This window comes from Lemur catta, chromosome 11 (genome assembly GCF_020740605.2).
Source record: "Lemur catta isolate mLemCat1 chromosome 11, mLemCat1.pri, whole genome shotgun sequence".
Taxonomy (NCBI): domain Eukaryota; kingdom Metazoa; phylum Chordata; class Mammalia; order Primates; family Lemuridae; genus Lemur; species Lemur catta.
Genome location: NC_059138.1, coordinates 75,479,995 through 75,492,673, shown reverse-complemented (window position 1 = coordinate 75,492,673; position 12,679 = coordinate 75,479,995). Strand labels below are relative to the sequence as shown.

At 42.8% G+C, this 12,679-nt stretch overlaps 1 protein-coding gene across 2 annotated transcripts in view; it reads right to left on the bottom strand.

Moving 5' to 3' along the window:
* Positions 1 to 276: 276 nt before the first annotated feature.
* CHN2 (chimerin 2) overlaps positions 277 to 12,679 on the bottom strand; it is a 292,015-nt gene continuing 279,612 nt past the window's right edge. For both annotated transcript variants that reach the window (XM_045564214.1, XM_045564215.1), the window contains 4 exons: positions 8,619 to 8,696; positions 6,555 to 6,692; positions 4,790 to 4,895; positions 277 to 2,098 (listed from right to left, as the gene is read on the bottom strand). In XM_045564214.1, the coding sequence (XP_045420170.1) occupies positions 1,927 to 2,098; positions 4,790 to 4,895; positions 6,555 to 6,692; positions 8,619 to 8,696 (494 nt within the window). In that variant the 3' untranslated portion in view covers positions 277 to 1,926. The remainder of the gene's footprint in view (positions 2,099 to 4,789; positions 4,896 to 6,554; positions 6,693 to 8,618; positions 8,697 to 12,679) is intronic.

The window sequence follows — 12,679 nt, the reverse complement described above, 5'->3', positions numbered from 1 at the left end:
TTCTTGTTCTGCTGTCCTGAAGCGGTGACTGGCTCTAAACTCTGCCTCTGCGTGGAGGGCATCAATGCAGCAGGTCTGAGAGAAAGTGAAGGCAGCATCAGAGTCTTTCTAGAAGGAAGCTAGCAGAGGAAGGGGGGGACTCCATGGGATGCTTCTGTTTTCTCACCGTGTTTCAGTGAGGACAGAAAATCTATTGCAAAAATCTATCTGGGAACGACGTTTTGAAGACTCCCCCATCCCCGCCCCTCATCCCCCACATGACTTTCTTGCACACACTCCAAAGTGATAGACAGAAGAATTTAATAATACATGTAATGCTTTTCCTTCCATTTACACTATCATAAATTACAAAGTATTGTTCACTTCACAAAATAAAACCATTTCCAGATAATTTTTTGACAGTATCAAGAAGTACATAAGCTACAACAAACAAATCTGTACAGCTGGGAGGGAAGATAACAGCAGGGACCAGGTCAAGCCACTTTGACCCCCGTGTGCAGTGGAGTCCATCCGCACGGCCTTGGGACCGTCCGGACGGCAGCCGCACTCTGCTCCTCCTGTCAGCTCCGCTGAACACACAGCCATTCTCTTACGGTCACTTCAAAACAAGACTGGTGAGCAATTATGTGAATCATCTTGGACAATCAGAGGAAATGACATTGTAGTTGGATTTAAAAAAAAATCTAGATTTACAGTTTTGGATGTTTTAAATATTTCACTTACGTTGCAAAATATAGAAATCTTGGTGTGAAAGGTCATGCTAAGATAAACATAATCAAGAAGATGGAACTATAGAAATAAAATCATATTAAATTATTATCCATACCGAGCTACTTTTCTTCTCAAGGAACAAAGATTTGGTAAAAACCAACTTTAATCAGTTTCACTTTTTAAAATAGGCTTGTTTATAAAACAAAAAGGAAAAAAAATTCAACAGTTATTCTGCAGATTTGCTGTTCATCAATACAGACATGTGGCAAAAATACAACTTGCCATTAGCAGATGAATTCAGAGGGCCTGGCTGAAAAGAAAACAGGAAAAGTGCTAACTTTCTACACAGCCCAGATACATCCAGTGTCCTCAAATAATTTTACGTAAAGCAATCACATTCGGCGATATGCATGATCCGGAAAACCTATGACCAATTACAAAACATACTTTGGGAATTCACACAATTTTTATGGAAAGAAAATCTGTGGATGTTTCAGACCATCCTGCAATTGCTATAAACTACACCATGCAATAGCAGAATGCCAGTGCTTAAGAGCAAGAACTATCAAAAGCAGGAACACACGTGGCAGGTGGCACGTCACTGAAAAGCACCGATGAGGACAGAGGTATGTCAAGATAATACTGCATTCGTGGTCAACTTTTTTAGGGCATCACAGCAAGAACATGGGACAAGGGACACAGGGCAATAATCAATGCACTGCATTGAGTTCTATTTGCTAAAATAAAATAACATTCTTGCAGGTAAAATAAAAATACATTTTACAATATAGGTTTCATTTAACATTTAACAGATAGAATTGTCTCCTTTTTGTAAGTGGAAAATGTATACCTGTATCAAGTACCTTTATGAATTAAGTTCCCTTTTGTTACTGGTAAGACTGAAGTTTAAAGGTCTACGTTATTTTTTAATAAGTTAAAGAAAGATTTATTAATCACTCTTCCAGCAAAACAGACACACATACGAGGCACAGCAAAAGACCCAAGGCGAGGGGGTCTGCAAACCCTCACCCCTGTTGTTCTCGCGTGGAGAAGGCGCGTGTCTATGAGACACAGTACCTGACTCGGCGATCCACTGTGGTCCAGGAAATTCTGCCACTTGTTTGAAAAACAAATCAAGTGTAAGAAATGTTTTTATTCCTTTAGCTTTATCAACTTAGACGGGGCTGGGGCTATTCAGCTCATTTCCCTGACGGACTAAAACAAAACATCTTCATTTTCTATTAGAATCTGCACAATCAGCTTTTGGTACCGCATGTCATGGAGGGTGGTCAGGGTGCTGTCCTCGGGGGGCCTCATCAAGGTGGGCCCAAACACGATCCCCAGATTTTCTGCATTCATTAAATTGTCCTTTTCATTCATAGTCACCCTGTAACACACATACACAGAGACGTTATGTAGACAAGAGAATGAATTTACATACTGATTCTACACTTAAGTCCCAAGAACATCTCTGGTTAGGGAAATTGCGGGAGAAAATTGAGACTTAGAACAGCAGAAAGGTATTTTTAAAGAGGTAATTTTCTGATTTGTTTCCTTTTTAAATTGTCGACATTGATTTCAGACAGTGGATGTGAATTATTTATATGAATCTAGTATGAACACAATTTTTAAAATTAGAAAATCAGTCCTCCTTACTAAATACATGTGGAACTATGAGGTAAGGAATACTGCTCTGAAGGGGCGGCAGATTATTGGCTGGGCCATGGTGCATATGTGGGCCTTACACGGGCATCTTTTTTTCCTCTTGTCTCTCCCCCTGCTGGTCTGTATGCTCAGAGTGGGGGAGCCGAGGGCAGATTCCCTGTCTGCTGGCAGGCCCAGTGTCAGAGGAGAAAGGTTGCCTGTAGAATGGGCTGCCGTGAATTTAGGAAGAGGCAGGCCGTTATCATGGGATGGACAGGCTGGAATGTGGCCAAGCTGGAAGGCAGTGGACATTATTTCTAGTTCCCACAGGATGAGGTCTGGAGCGGTAAGTATTGTTGGAATTAAAAATCATCATTTCAACATCCAGATAAGAACTTCAGAGCCTCTAAAAATGAAATTCAAACTCCAAAGTTGGCTTCTTAACTTTCCTAGTGGAATAAAATGAAAATCTCCCAGATTTTTGCTTTCACAAATTTAGGTTTTAGAATGTTCGTAATAGATCTAAAAGGGAGTAGGTTCTCTAAATTAGAGCAAAATATAATTAAAATGTGTTTAGGTTTTGCACAGAAGGCCATCCCTTTCTGTTTACTGCCTTCGAGCTAATTAGGATTAGCCATTTAGCATTATTTTAGGAAGGTCAACTCAGTCTGTGTCATTTTCACGCTACAAAGCTAAGAAGGTTGGGAAGAGGACATTCCTTACTATCGAAGTGCACACATCTCCCTGTTAAGTCAGGCACTACACCTGACCAAACAAGATGACTATCAAATCCACCACAATGAAAATATGAAATTATTGGCATTTAAGATTCAGCTAGATGTCAGCATTTTTCCCGATAGTGGTATTTTGCCTTCCAAACTGTAACAACTGGATAATGATCACAATGAAAGAAATATTTTATAGCTAATTAAAAGCCAGATGTGACATTTATAAGTTTATTACTCATCCAAAAATTATTTGTACTATTAAATTCAATAAGTTAATCAAAATGGAAATATCACGAGTGAAATGTTACCATCTCTGGTCACTCTGAAGCTGGGCAAGAATATTTGTGTGTTTTATAAGGCAGAAAAATAAAAACCTCCATACCCAGTGTTAATACAGTATCATCAATTTGGTTCCTTTCACTTAGTAAGTAGACCTATAAATTGGTCAATGTAGACAATTTTTGGTTCATTTTATCTAAGAATGGGCTGCTGACATGTATTTACCAAAAAACACACAAGGAGGCACACAGATGTACCTTGATCCCTCCAGTCTTGTAAGACCAACTCATTGACCTCATTATATACATACAGCGAAGGAAAGAGACACAAGGTTTAGGGAGAAGAGTCTGGAACCAGAGGCTCTAGTGTCCTGTAAACATCCAAACATCTTGACCTCTGTCTCACACACTCTCACATAGACACCCAGAGTGTGGTGGGCGTCCTCTGAGACAGTCCCCAGGGATCCCTGCCTCCTGGAATTCACACCCTGGTGGAGTTCCTTCCCCTGGAATATGGGCTGAACCCAGCGACTTGCTTCTAACAAATAAACTATGGCAAAAGCAATAGGATGTCACTTCTGAGATTAGGTTACAAAAAGACCATCTTTCAGCTTGGGAGCTCTTGCTTGCGTGCTCTGAGGGAAGCCAGCTGCCATTTTGTGAGCTGCCTATGGATTCTGAGCTGCCTTAATTCCTGCCTCAAATGGTAAGGAATTAAGGGTGACAAGGAAATAAGGCCTCCAGTCCACCAGCCTTTGAGGAAACAAATCCTGCCAACAACCACATGAGTGAATGAGCTTGGAAATGGATGTTCCCCCATCAAGCCTTCGGATGTGATTGCCTCTGACAGCACAGACCTTGAATGTGAAGCACCTACTAACCCATTCCCAGGTTCCTGACCCACAGAAACTATGAGATAATAAATGTTTATTGTTTTGAACCACTAAACTTTGGGGCCACTTGTTACGCGTGACAGAGAACTCGTAAGAGAACAGGTTGGGAATGTGCTCTCCCGGAGGCAGACAGGCTCGGGGTCCAGAACTGGGGCAAGCAGCAATGGGGAGAACAGAACACAGAGTGCAGGGCTTGTGTCGGAGGGAGGCACAGATGTGAAGGCAGTGTAGACAAATGGTTAAGACAGAGCATGGGCTCTGGGTCAGCCTGCCAGGGTTTCAATTCTGGCTTTACCTCTTTGGATCAGCCATCATATTTAACCCCCCTAAGCTTCAGCAATCTCACGTGTAGCCCGAGGCCTCTGACAGTTCCCACCTCATAGAGATGATACAAGGAACATGCCTGGAGTGGCTCCTGGCACAGAGCGAGGGTCAGCGCTGCTGCTGACCAGGGCTGGGGAAGTGTTGCTGCTTTTCCTAACGCACTAATGGCCTCAGGGGCAGATCAGGGTTTGCAGACGCAGTGTCAGCTTACTTTTTGAGGTGGATCATCAGGTATCGGAGGGTCTCATAGTGGGCAGGAGGCAGCAGCAGCAGCACTTCATGGACTGCTTCCAGCCTCTCATCTGCATTGGAGATTTCTGTGAAGTTCACACATCCAGATATTAGTGCGGAGTTACGATGTTCAAGTTTTCAGAGAAGTAACAAGAAATTTTGTTTGTTTTAGCCACAAATGGTGGGGTGGAGTTTCTAATAAATTCATGGAATTTCAGGTACTATTTCACATCATCCATTTGTTCATGCCCTGCCTCATTCCAGAAAGAGTTGAGGCCGAACTCCACATGCTTACTGGATGTCTGCATTGTGGGTAGCTGGAGGCTGGACATCGTCCTTGCCCTCCAGGAATCTGCAGGCCAGTGGAGTGCTTACAGTCTGGTGGCACATGCACAAACTGTGCCTTGTCCTTCTGAGCCCTGGATTTGCTAGAAATCTATCACAGCTTTAATTCAAACTGTACCACATATTTTGAAGTTGTCTAATGTCTTTCCCTGGCAGGCTTCCATAACCAAATCCATTTTGCAATGCAAGGACATTGGCAGAGGAGCCAGCCAACTCAGTCTGCATTAATGGTACTTCTCACCAAAGTGTTGGCATGGTTAAGCCCGGTGTACAGCCCAGGCTGGGAAGAGGAGACTAGGCCTATTAACAATGGAAGGAAGAGCACATCCTTCTGGTTTTTGGGTCTCTGATAGGTATTGGCAGCTACTCAGAGAAATCCCTTCTGCCATTCTTCCAGGGGTTGAGGGTATCCAGCTGCTAGAATCTTCTCTGCCTAGGACGACCAGGACCTGGGAAGGAATGGTCTTACCAAGGAGCAGGGACACAGCTCATCTGGAAAATGCATCTCATGCTTATCCCAGCCTGCCCTGTGTCTCCCAGTCAGTCATCTCATTGCTATACTTAATAGCACATATCCAAACTTTTCAACCTTTAAACACTAACAAAACTCAAAACAGATGAAACTTCCTCAAAGTGGGCTTGACTTCCATGTCATGGATCTCAGCATCTCAATATCCCCTTCCTCACTATTGCCTATTCCTGGGCGAAGTGCAGCTCCTTCCCCCACCTTCCCCTTTCACTCTTTTCCTCTCTCGTGACAGCATTGCCCCAAGTGCAGACACTGAACAAGCTGATGGAAGGTGAACGCCGACATTCCATTCCTGGGCCTGTGAGCTTAGTTCTCCAAGCCTCGCTTTTCTCATCTGAAAAATGGGATTATAATATTTGCCTCATGGCAAAGATGAGAAGATTAAACCAGAAGACATTTGGTGAGGAGTCCTAGCATAGCACTTGGAACAGCATATTCTTGGCCTTCTGTTAATTTTGAACAGTATCAATGGGCAAAACTTGGGTGTGACTTTAATTGATTAGCAATGAGATTCTGCCTAGTGGATAAAAGTAGTTGACCTAGATCATCCTCATTGAAGAAGATCTGATTATTTTTTGCTACAGAAATGTTCATGCTTTCAATATACGGCAGCATAGGCCTGACTGTGCTGGTTTCCAGCATACAAGGAACCGCCTGACACTCTGCTTTAGCCCAGTAGATTTGGCTCTGTACTGGTTCAACTCAGCTGGTGAACTATGCCTGGTTGTCTATTAACTGCACTGTTGTGCCCTCACTTGGCAAAACAAGTGCATGTGCAATAATTTAGAGTTCTGAACTTTAATTTTCTTAAGGTCAAAAACATTATACTTAACATTTTGGTACAAATAAAAAATTAATTCTAAATACTTACTTGCTGCTTCTATAAATTTGGAATAGGTATCATATGTGATGAGGGGGATGGGCAAGTCTCTGAAATACAGTTTAAGGGCTCCAGTGATGATGTTTATGTCTGGATAGATGCTGGCAGATATATCTGCCTTTTCGCCATCTGAAAAACAATCAACGATCCAAGTCCTATTAGGACCTTACTGCACCAAGTTAAGGCATGCACAGAAAGAAAAAATAATCCAACAATGAATGTTTCCTGACAGGTCTCAGCTAATTCTTTTGTCTTCTATTAACACTGAGGTATAGGAGGTAACAGAAAGGAGTTTGGTGAGAGTGAGGTAGGGTCTGAGGGTTAAGTGCAGGCAGAAGGTAATGAAATAGACTTGAAATAGTTCTGTGGGTCCCAGCCCATGCTAATTTGCTAAACAAAAGTTTAGCACAGTAATTTGTATTATAGACACAAAGGTTCATAACAGGATGACAATCTAATTTAACATAAAGAAATATCAAGAAGCTCTAATACATCCCCACCACTATTCTTTAGACTTGGATTTGGAGGTCACAATCACAAAATAATTGTTGAAAAATCTTCAGTTCTTATTACTTCTTTGCGGCTCACTGAAGTTTGTTTTGTTTTTTTTTTTTTTACTTGACCTATCGTTTTCCAGCCCCAAGGACTTTAATCTGGGAGATTTTACCGTTGCCTCATGTATAGGTGATGCCACGTTTCTTACAATTTCTAACAATCGTTCTCAAGACATTTGACTTTTTGTTTTACCATTAGTAAATGTCAGTCCAATTTGTCACAGACTATGAGAAATTTTAGGATTAAAAATGTTTTAATTATATAGTAATTATTAAAATCTTTTGTATAGAAAATTAAAAGAACAAATGCTCTAGCAAATTTGGTTCTGAAGGTAAGAAAGCCGTGGATGCACAGACAACAGTAAAAGCATAGCAGATACACCATACTGATCCCACTATTTACACAGTTAGCAAACATTTATTGAGAAGCTACCATGTGCCAAGTACTGGTACGCCCTGGCAAATCAAAGAAGAAAGGGATATACTGTCTTCTAAGAGCTCTAGTTAGAGTGACAGTCAGGCAACTCAACAAATGCAAGGAAATGGGGGGAGTGCTATGCTGAATAGGTGTGAAGGGCATGGGGGGAGGATGTAGGGAAAGGCAGTGGAGCTCTTAGGTCGGCTTGGGGCATCAGGGAAGCTTCTGGAAAGAGGAAAGACTTGAGTTGACCCCTGATTAGCAGGTGTTTGCCAGGCAGAGGTGTGAATACATTCCAGTAGGACAGACAATGTAAGCCGAGGGACTTCTTCATGACAAGTAAGGTGTATTTCAGGATTGCTGGAGTGTACAGAGTAATAGGGACGAGGACCTAGATCTGAGCCGGGTCAGAGAGGGAAGGCCACATTGTCAAAGACCTTGTATACCTTGCTACAAAGTGGAGGCTCTGCCCATAGGCAAGGGGTCCCATCCCTTGACTGGCTGCACCAGAATTATTTGGATTGTTTATTAGAAAGACAGATTCTTGGGCTTATCCAGCTTTCTGAATGAGTCCTTGGGGTGAATCCCGGTGATCTGTATTTTAAAAAAGATCCTCAAGTTGGCTACATCTGACCTAACACATACTGTGCCCTGGCCTAGAGAATATCTGTCACTATCATAAAGAACAAAAGAGTTACCTCCCAAACTCCCACTGGCTTCCCCTACTTCAGTGCCAGGGGTACCCCCATCCCTATGCTCCATCCTTGGAGCTCTGAGAGAAGGAAAAGGGTCAATGGGACCCTGAGGTAGGGTGTGCAGAAGCGTACTGGTGCCATGTGGATTGGCTGCCCACCCAAGTAGTATTTTAAACTCACCTCCTCATGTGGTCACTTGACCTTGGCTTCTAAGGAAACACTTCCCCCAGAGAGGCAGAACTGCAAGGTTTTCAAGCCATTATTACTCAGGTTCCTGAAGAGTAACTCTCAGTAGTTCTGAAACCCCATTCCCACTATGAATAAAATCTGGTTCCAAAAGAGAAGATACTAAGGATGTCAGATGGCATTCAAGAAAGTGCAAGCTTACCTCTGTCAAATGCCATTTTGACATCTTCGATGTGTTCAGTGAACCCGGAGACTCTGTAAAGGCCTTCTGACTTCAATCCTGTGTGTGAGAGAGAGAGACTGAGAGGCTGACTTTGGCTTCTTGAAACATCTAAAAATATACACTTGAATTTCATATCTACACTATGTGCTATCAGGAGATGAGCAGATATAGTCAGTGATCTTATACATCACACACTGTTGCGTCAGAACTTGGACTTGCCAGTCTCAGTTTCCATGCAAATCTGTCCTCATTTGCTTGTGTGGCCGTGGGGATCTCAGTGGAAATCTGGTCTTGTCGCCTGGCTTTGCAAGGTGAACTGATATTCAAGACTCTCGTCAACCTGCCCTCTATGTCCTCGGTCAGCAGACTTCCAGACATGCATGTCACTGCTGTGGGAAAGCAGCCTGGCTTTCTCCCTCGCATCCTCTTAATGCATGTGCTGTATTGTACGGAGCACTGTGCCAGGGACACACATGTATGTGTGTGCCTAATATATATTATTTTGATTTTATTGGAAAAATCCAAATTTTACATCATTTCATGTTTACTCATAAGAAAGTATGTTAACTGTTTAAATATGATTGATACAATGGTTATACTTTCAGACAAGAGATTACACAAACAGAAAATAAAATTCTTTTTATTGCTTCTGGAAATCTGATCACTGCATATTTAGGCTAAGAAAAAGACTTAGTTTCTGTTCCCAGAGCTTATTGATGGGTTAAGATACATCCTAAAACCTAGCAAGTTCAAAAAAGCGTCAAAAGGGACAGAGGACAAGATTTCAGACCTTGTATGTCACAAAACTAGCTGCTACCAAAACGACAGCTACAGCAAAAATAACCAAGCAAACAGCTTCTGCTCTTGCTGCAGAGTGCTCTTCCAGACTGTTGATAAGTAACATATGTTCCTGCTTTTTCATTTGGTAAACATTTATGGAATGTGTACTATCTGCCATATATAAGGGTCTTCATTAAGTCTGCATCAGAGACAACAAGCACGTGGCATAAATCATACATACTGCCCCTCCCCTCTCCTGTGACCACAACAGACACTCCTAGTTGATCTCAGCTCTTTTCCCCACGAGCCCTACTCAGTCTCACAATTCATCTCACTGCCAGTTGTCCAGGTTACCACTGCTGATCACCTGGAGTTGGCACACGAGATGGAACCTGTGTGTCATCCTGTTCCCAAATTGTGGCGTGCGTGCACACAGCTCAGTATAGTAGGAACAGAGGCAAGGACCCAGTGGTCTATGTGAGCACACAGCAGTGGACAAGTGACCCTTCCTGATGACAGATGAGTCAAGGTTCTGGCTGATTCAGCTTCTAGCTCACAGATGGCCACCTTCTCGCACCTGTCCTCACATGGCCTTTCCTTGGTGTATGTGCGTGGAGAGTGACAGAGTGAGCTTGCTCTCTGGAGTCTCTTCTCATAAGGACATTAGTCATATGGATTAATACCCCACCCTAAGGACCTCATTTAACCATAATTACTTCCTGAGAGACCCCATCTCCAAGTAACAGCCACACTGGGTTAGGGGTTCAACACCTGGATTTGGGGGAGTTGGGTGTAATACAAACATTCAATCCTTAAGATTCACTGAGTCACTTTCAAAGAAATCCAGGTTTTCAAGGAACATAAAAAAAAAATCAATGTTTTATATTCTATGCTAAATTGTTTTTATGGTTTAGAGTATAATTAAATGTGGTAATTTTCCTGACTCTAGCCTATACTTTACTCAGCAAAGCATCACCTTATATTACATTGAGATGCTTTTTTGAGAAGCTAATCTCGAAGGATGTCACGAAGGATGGGTTGGAGTTTGCCAGAGTAGCAGAGACTGCCAGCTATCCTTCCAGTATTTGTTCTTCCGTTCCTCTACTGTAATGGAAGCTTTGATTTTTAGAACAACATCTATTGCAGTGGCCATGAAACTCTGGCCAACAGGTGTCCAGCTTCTGGGTTGTGGCCTTGAAGAGAAAGACATGCCCCCTTCCCCCTCCTGTTGGCTGCAGTACATGGTGGCACCACGGATCCTGCTGACAGGGCAGCATTCAAGCACGACAGAGCAACGGGTCTCAGGGCCTGCGTTCCTGCCACTGGGGAGCTGCTCGACTGTGCTGCACTACCCTGGGCGCCTGGACTGTTGTTGCTAGAGAGAGAAACAGATTTCTACCTTGTCTAAGACACTATTATTCAGGGTCTCTGTACAGCATTGAGATGTACACACCACGTAATACAGTGAGACAGACTTGGAGGTGGAGTTACGGGAGCTGGCCATTGCAAGAGATGGTGACAAGGAATAGCACAGGTTGAGTCCTATAACACAGGGTGACACAGTACTAGGTCATTTATATGTATCAATTCATTTTAATCCTCACAGCTACCTCATGAGGTACGATTGATTACATTCATATCATAGATGAGGAAACAGACATTCAAATGCAGTAAGTAACTTGCCCAAGGTAATATACTATAGCCAGTAGGAGACAGGGCTGGGAATTTATCATAACTTCAAGTCCATGATTTTTTTCACTTTATCACATCATGCAGAGACAAATGGGCATAAAAAAACATTTGGAGGCCAGGTACGGTGGCTCACGCCTGTAATCCTAGCACCCTGGGAGGCTAAGGTGGGCGAATCATTTGAGCTCAGGAGTTCGAGACCAGCCTGAGCAAGAGTGAGACCCCGTCTCTACTAAAAATAGAAAGAAATTAGCTGGAGAACTAAAAATATATAGAAAAAATTAGCTGGGCATGGTGGCACATGCCTGTAGTCCCAGCTACTTGGGAGGCTGAGGCAGAAGGATTGCTTGAGCCCAGGAGTTTGAGGTTGCTGTGAGCTAGGCTGACGCCACGGCACTCTAGCCTGGGCAACACAGTGAGACTCTGTGTCAAAAAAAGAAAGAACATTTGGAAAGCAGTAAGGAATTTGCAATGGATGCAAGCAAGGCAGTGGTGGCCATGCAGCTTGGAATGTGAGTATCATAGGAATTTCTTCCAGCCCATTCTTGGGGTCTGCTCATATGCCTAGGCCCCTAATACTTGGGGCTCTAATTCCCATGCTGTGACTTCCCTGGCATAAATTCCTGCTTTGTGCTATTCTAGCTCTTGTACCAGGCATGCTTGGTACTGTGCTCCCCATGGGAACTTTCTTCTTAAATGTTAGACATGGCAGTAACATTGCCTGAGTTATCAGTCACCTCTGTGAGGAAGCTGGGAGGATTCCAGCTTCTTCAGGGAAGTAAGTACAACTCCATTCTTGGCCTGATTTCAGGCTCTGGAGAGGCTGATGATCTGATCCCAAACCACAGGGTCCTCTAAACAGCAGGACCCAGGGCTACTTGTTCCGGCCACTCATCCAGAGTCAGGGAACCCGTCCTTTCCTCTTACCCAGCTCAGCCACTGGATTAATACCTGCAGATCTCAAAGCACCGATCAAGCTCTGACAGCCACAGCAGTGAAAAGACAGGAGGCATTTCTTACAACCTGAGATAAATGAGCAAGTCCTCAGGGAAAAAAAAATAGCTATGGTTTTCTACCCTGCACAGGAATGGAATAATTTCCTATCTGTAAAAGGATTGGGATAATAAGCCATAATGTCCTCTTTTGTTTTGCTTTGGAAAAAATGGGGTAGTTGGCTAATGAATATATACCTGTAAAATATATTAAGGCAATTTGGACACAATAATGGATATTGAGTGTAGCAGAATACAATACATGTCAAAAATGGTTAAAATCTTACAAAGGCTGTATATATGGCCCAATTATCCAAGTCAAATCCAGCAATCCCAGTTCTCCCTAACCAGACCTGGTAAAACATCACTGAACATTTTGATATTGAATAGTGGCCAAATAAAGCACAAATGAAGGACAGATGACTCAAGCATAATATAATGAAGCTTTTCTGGAAATGTTTTTATCTTCCTTGTCTCCTTGATTTTTCTTTGTATAGATCTTTTTAATCTTTTAACTCTCCTAGGTGAACTAAACAGAACCAATACTAGGGCCAGGCATTGTAGCTCACACCTGTAATC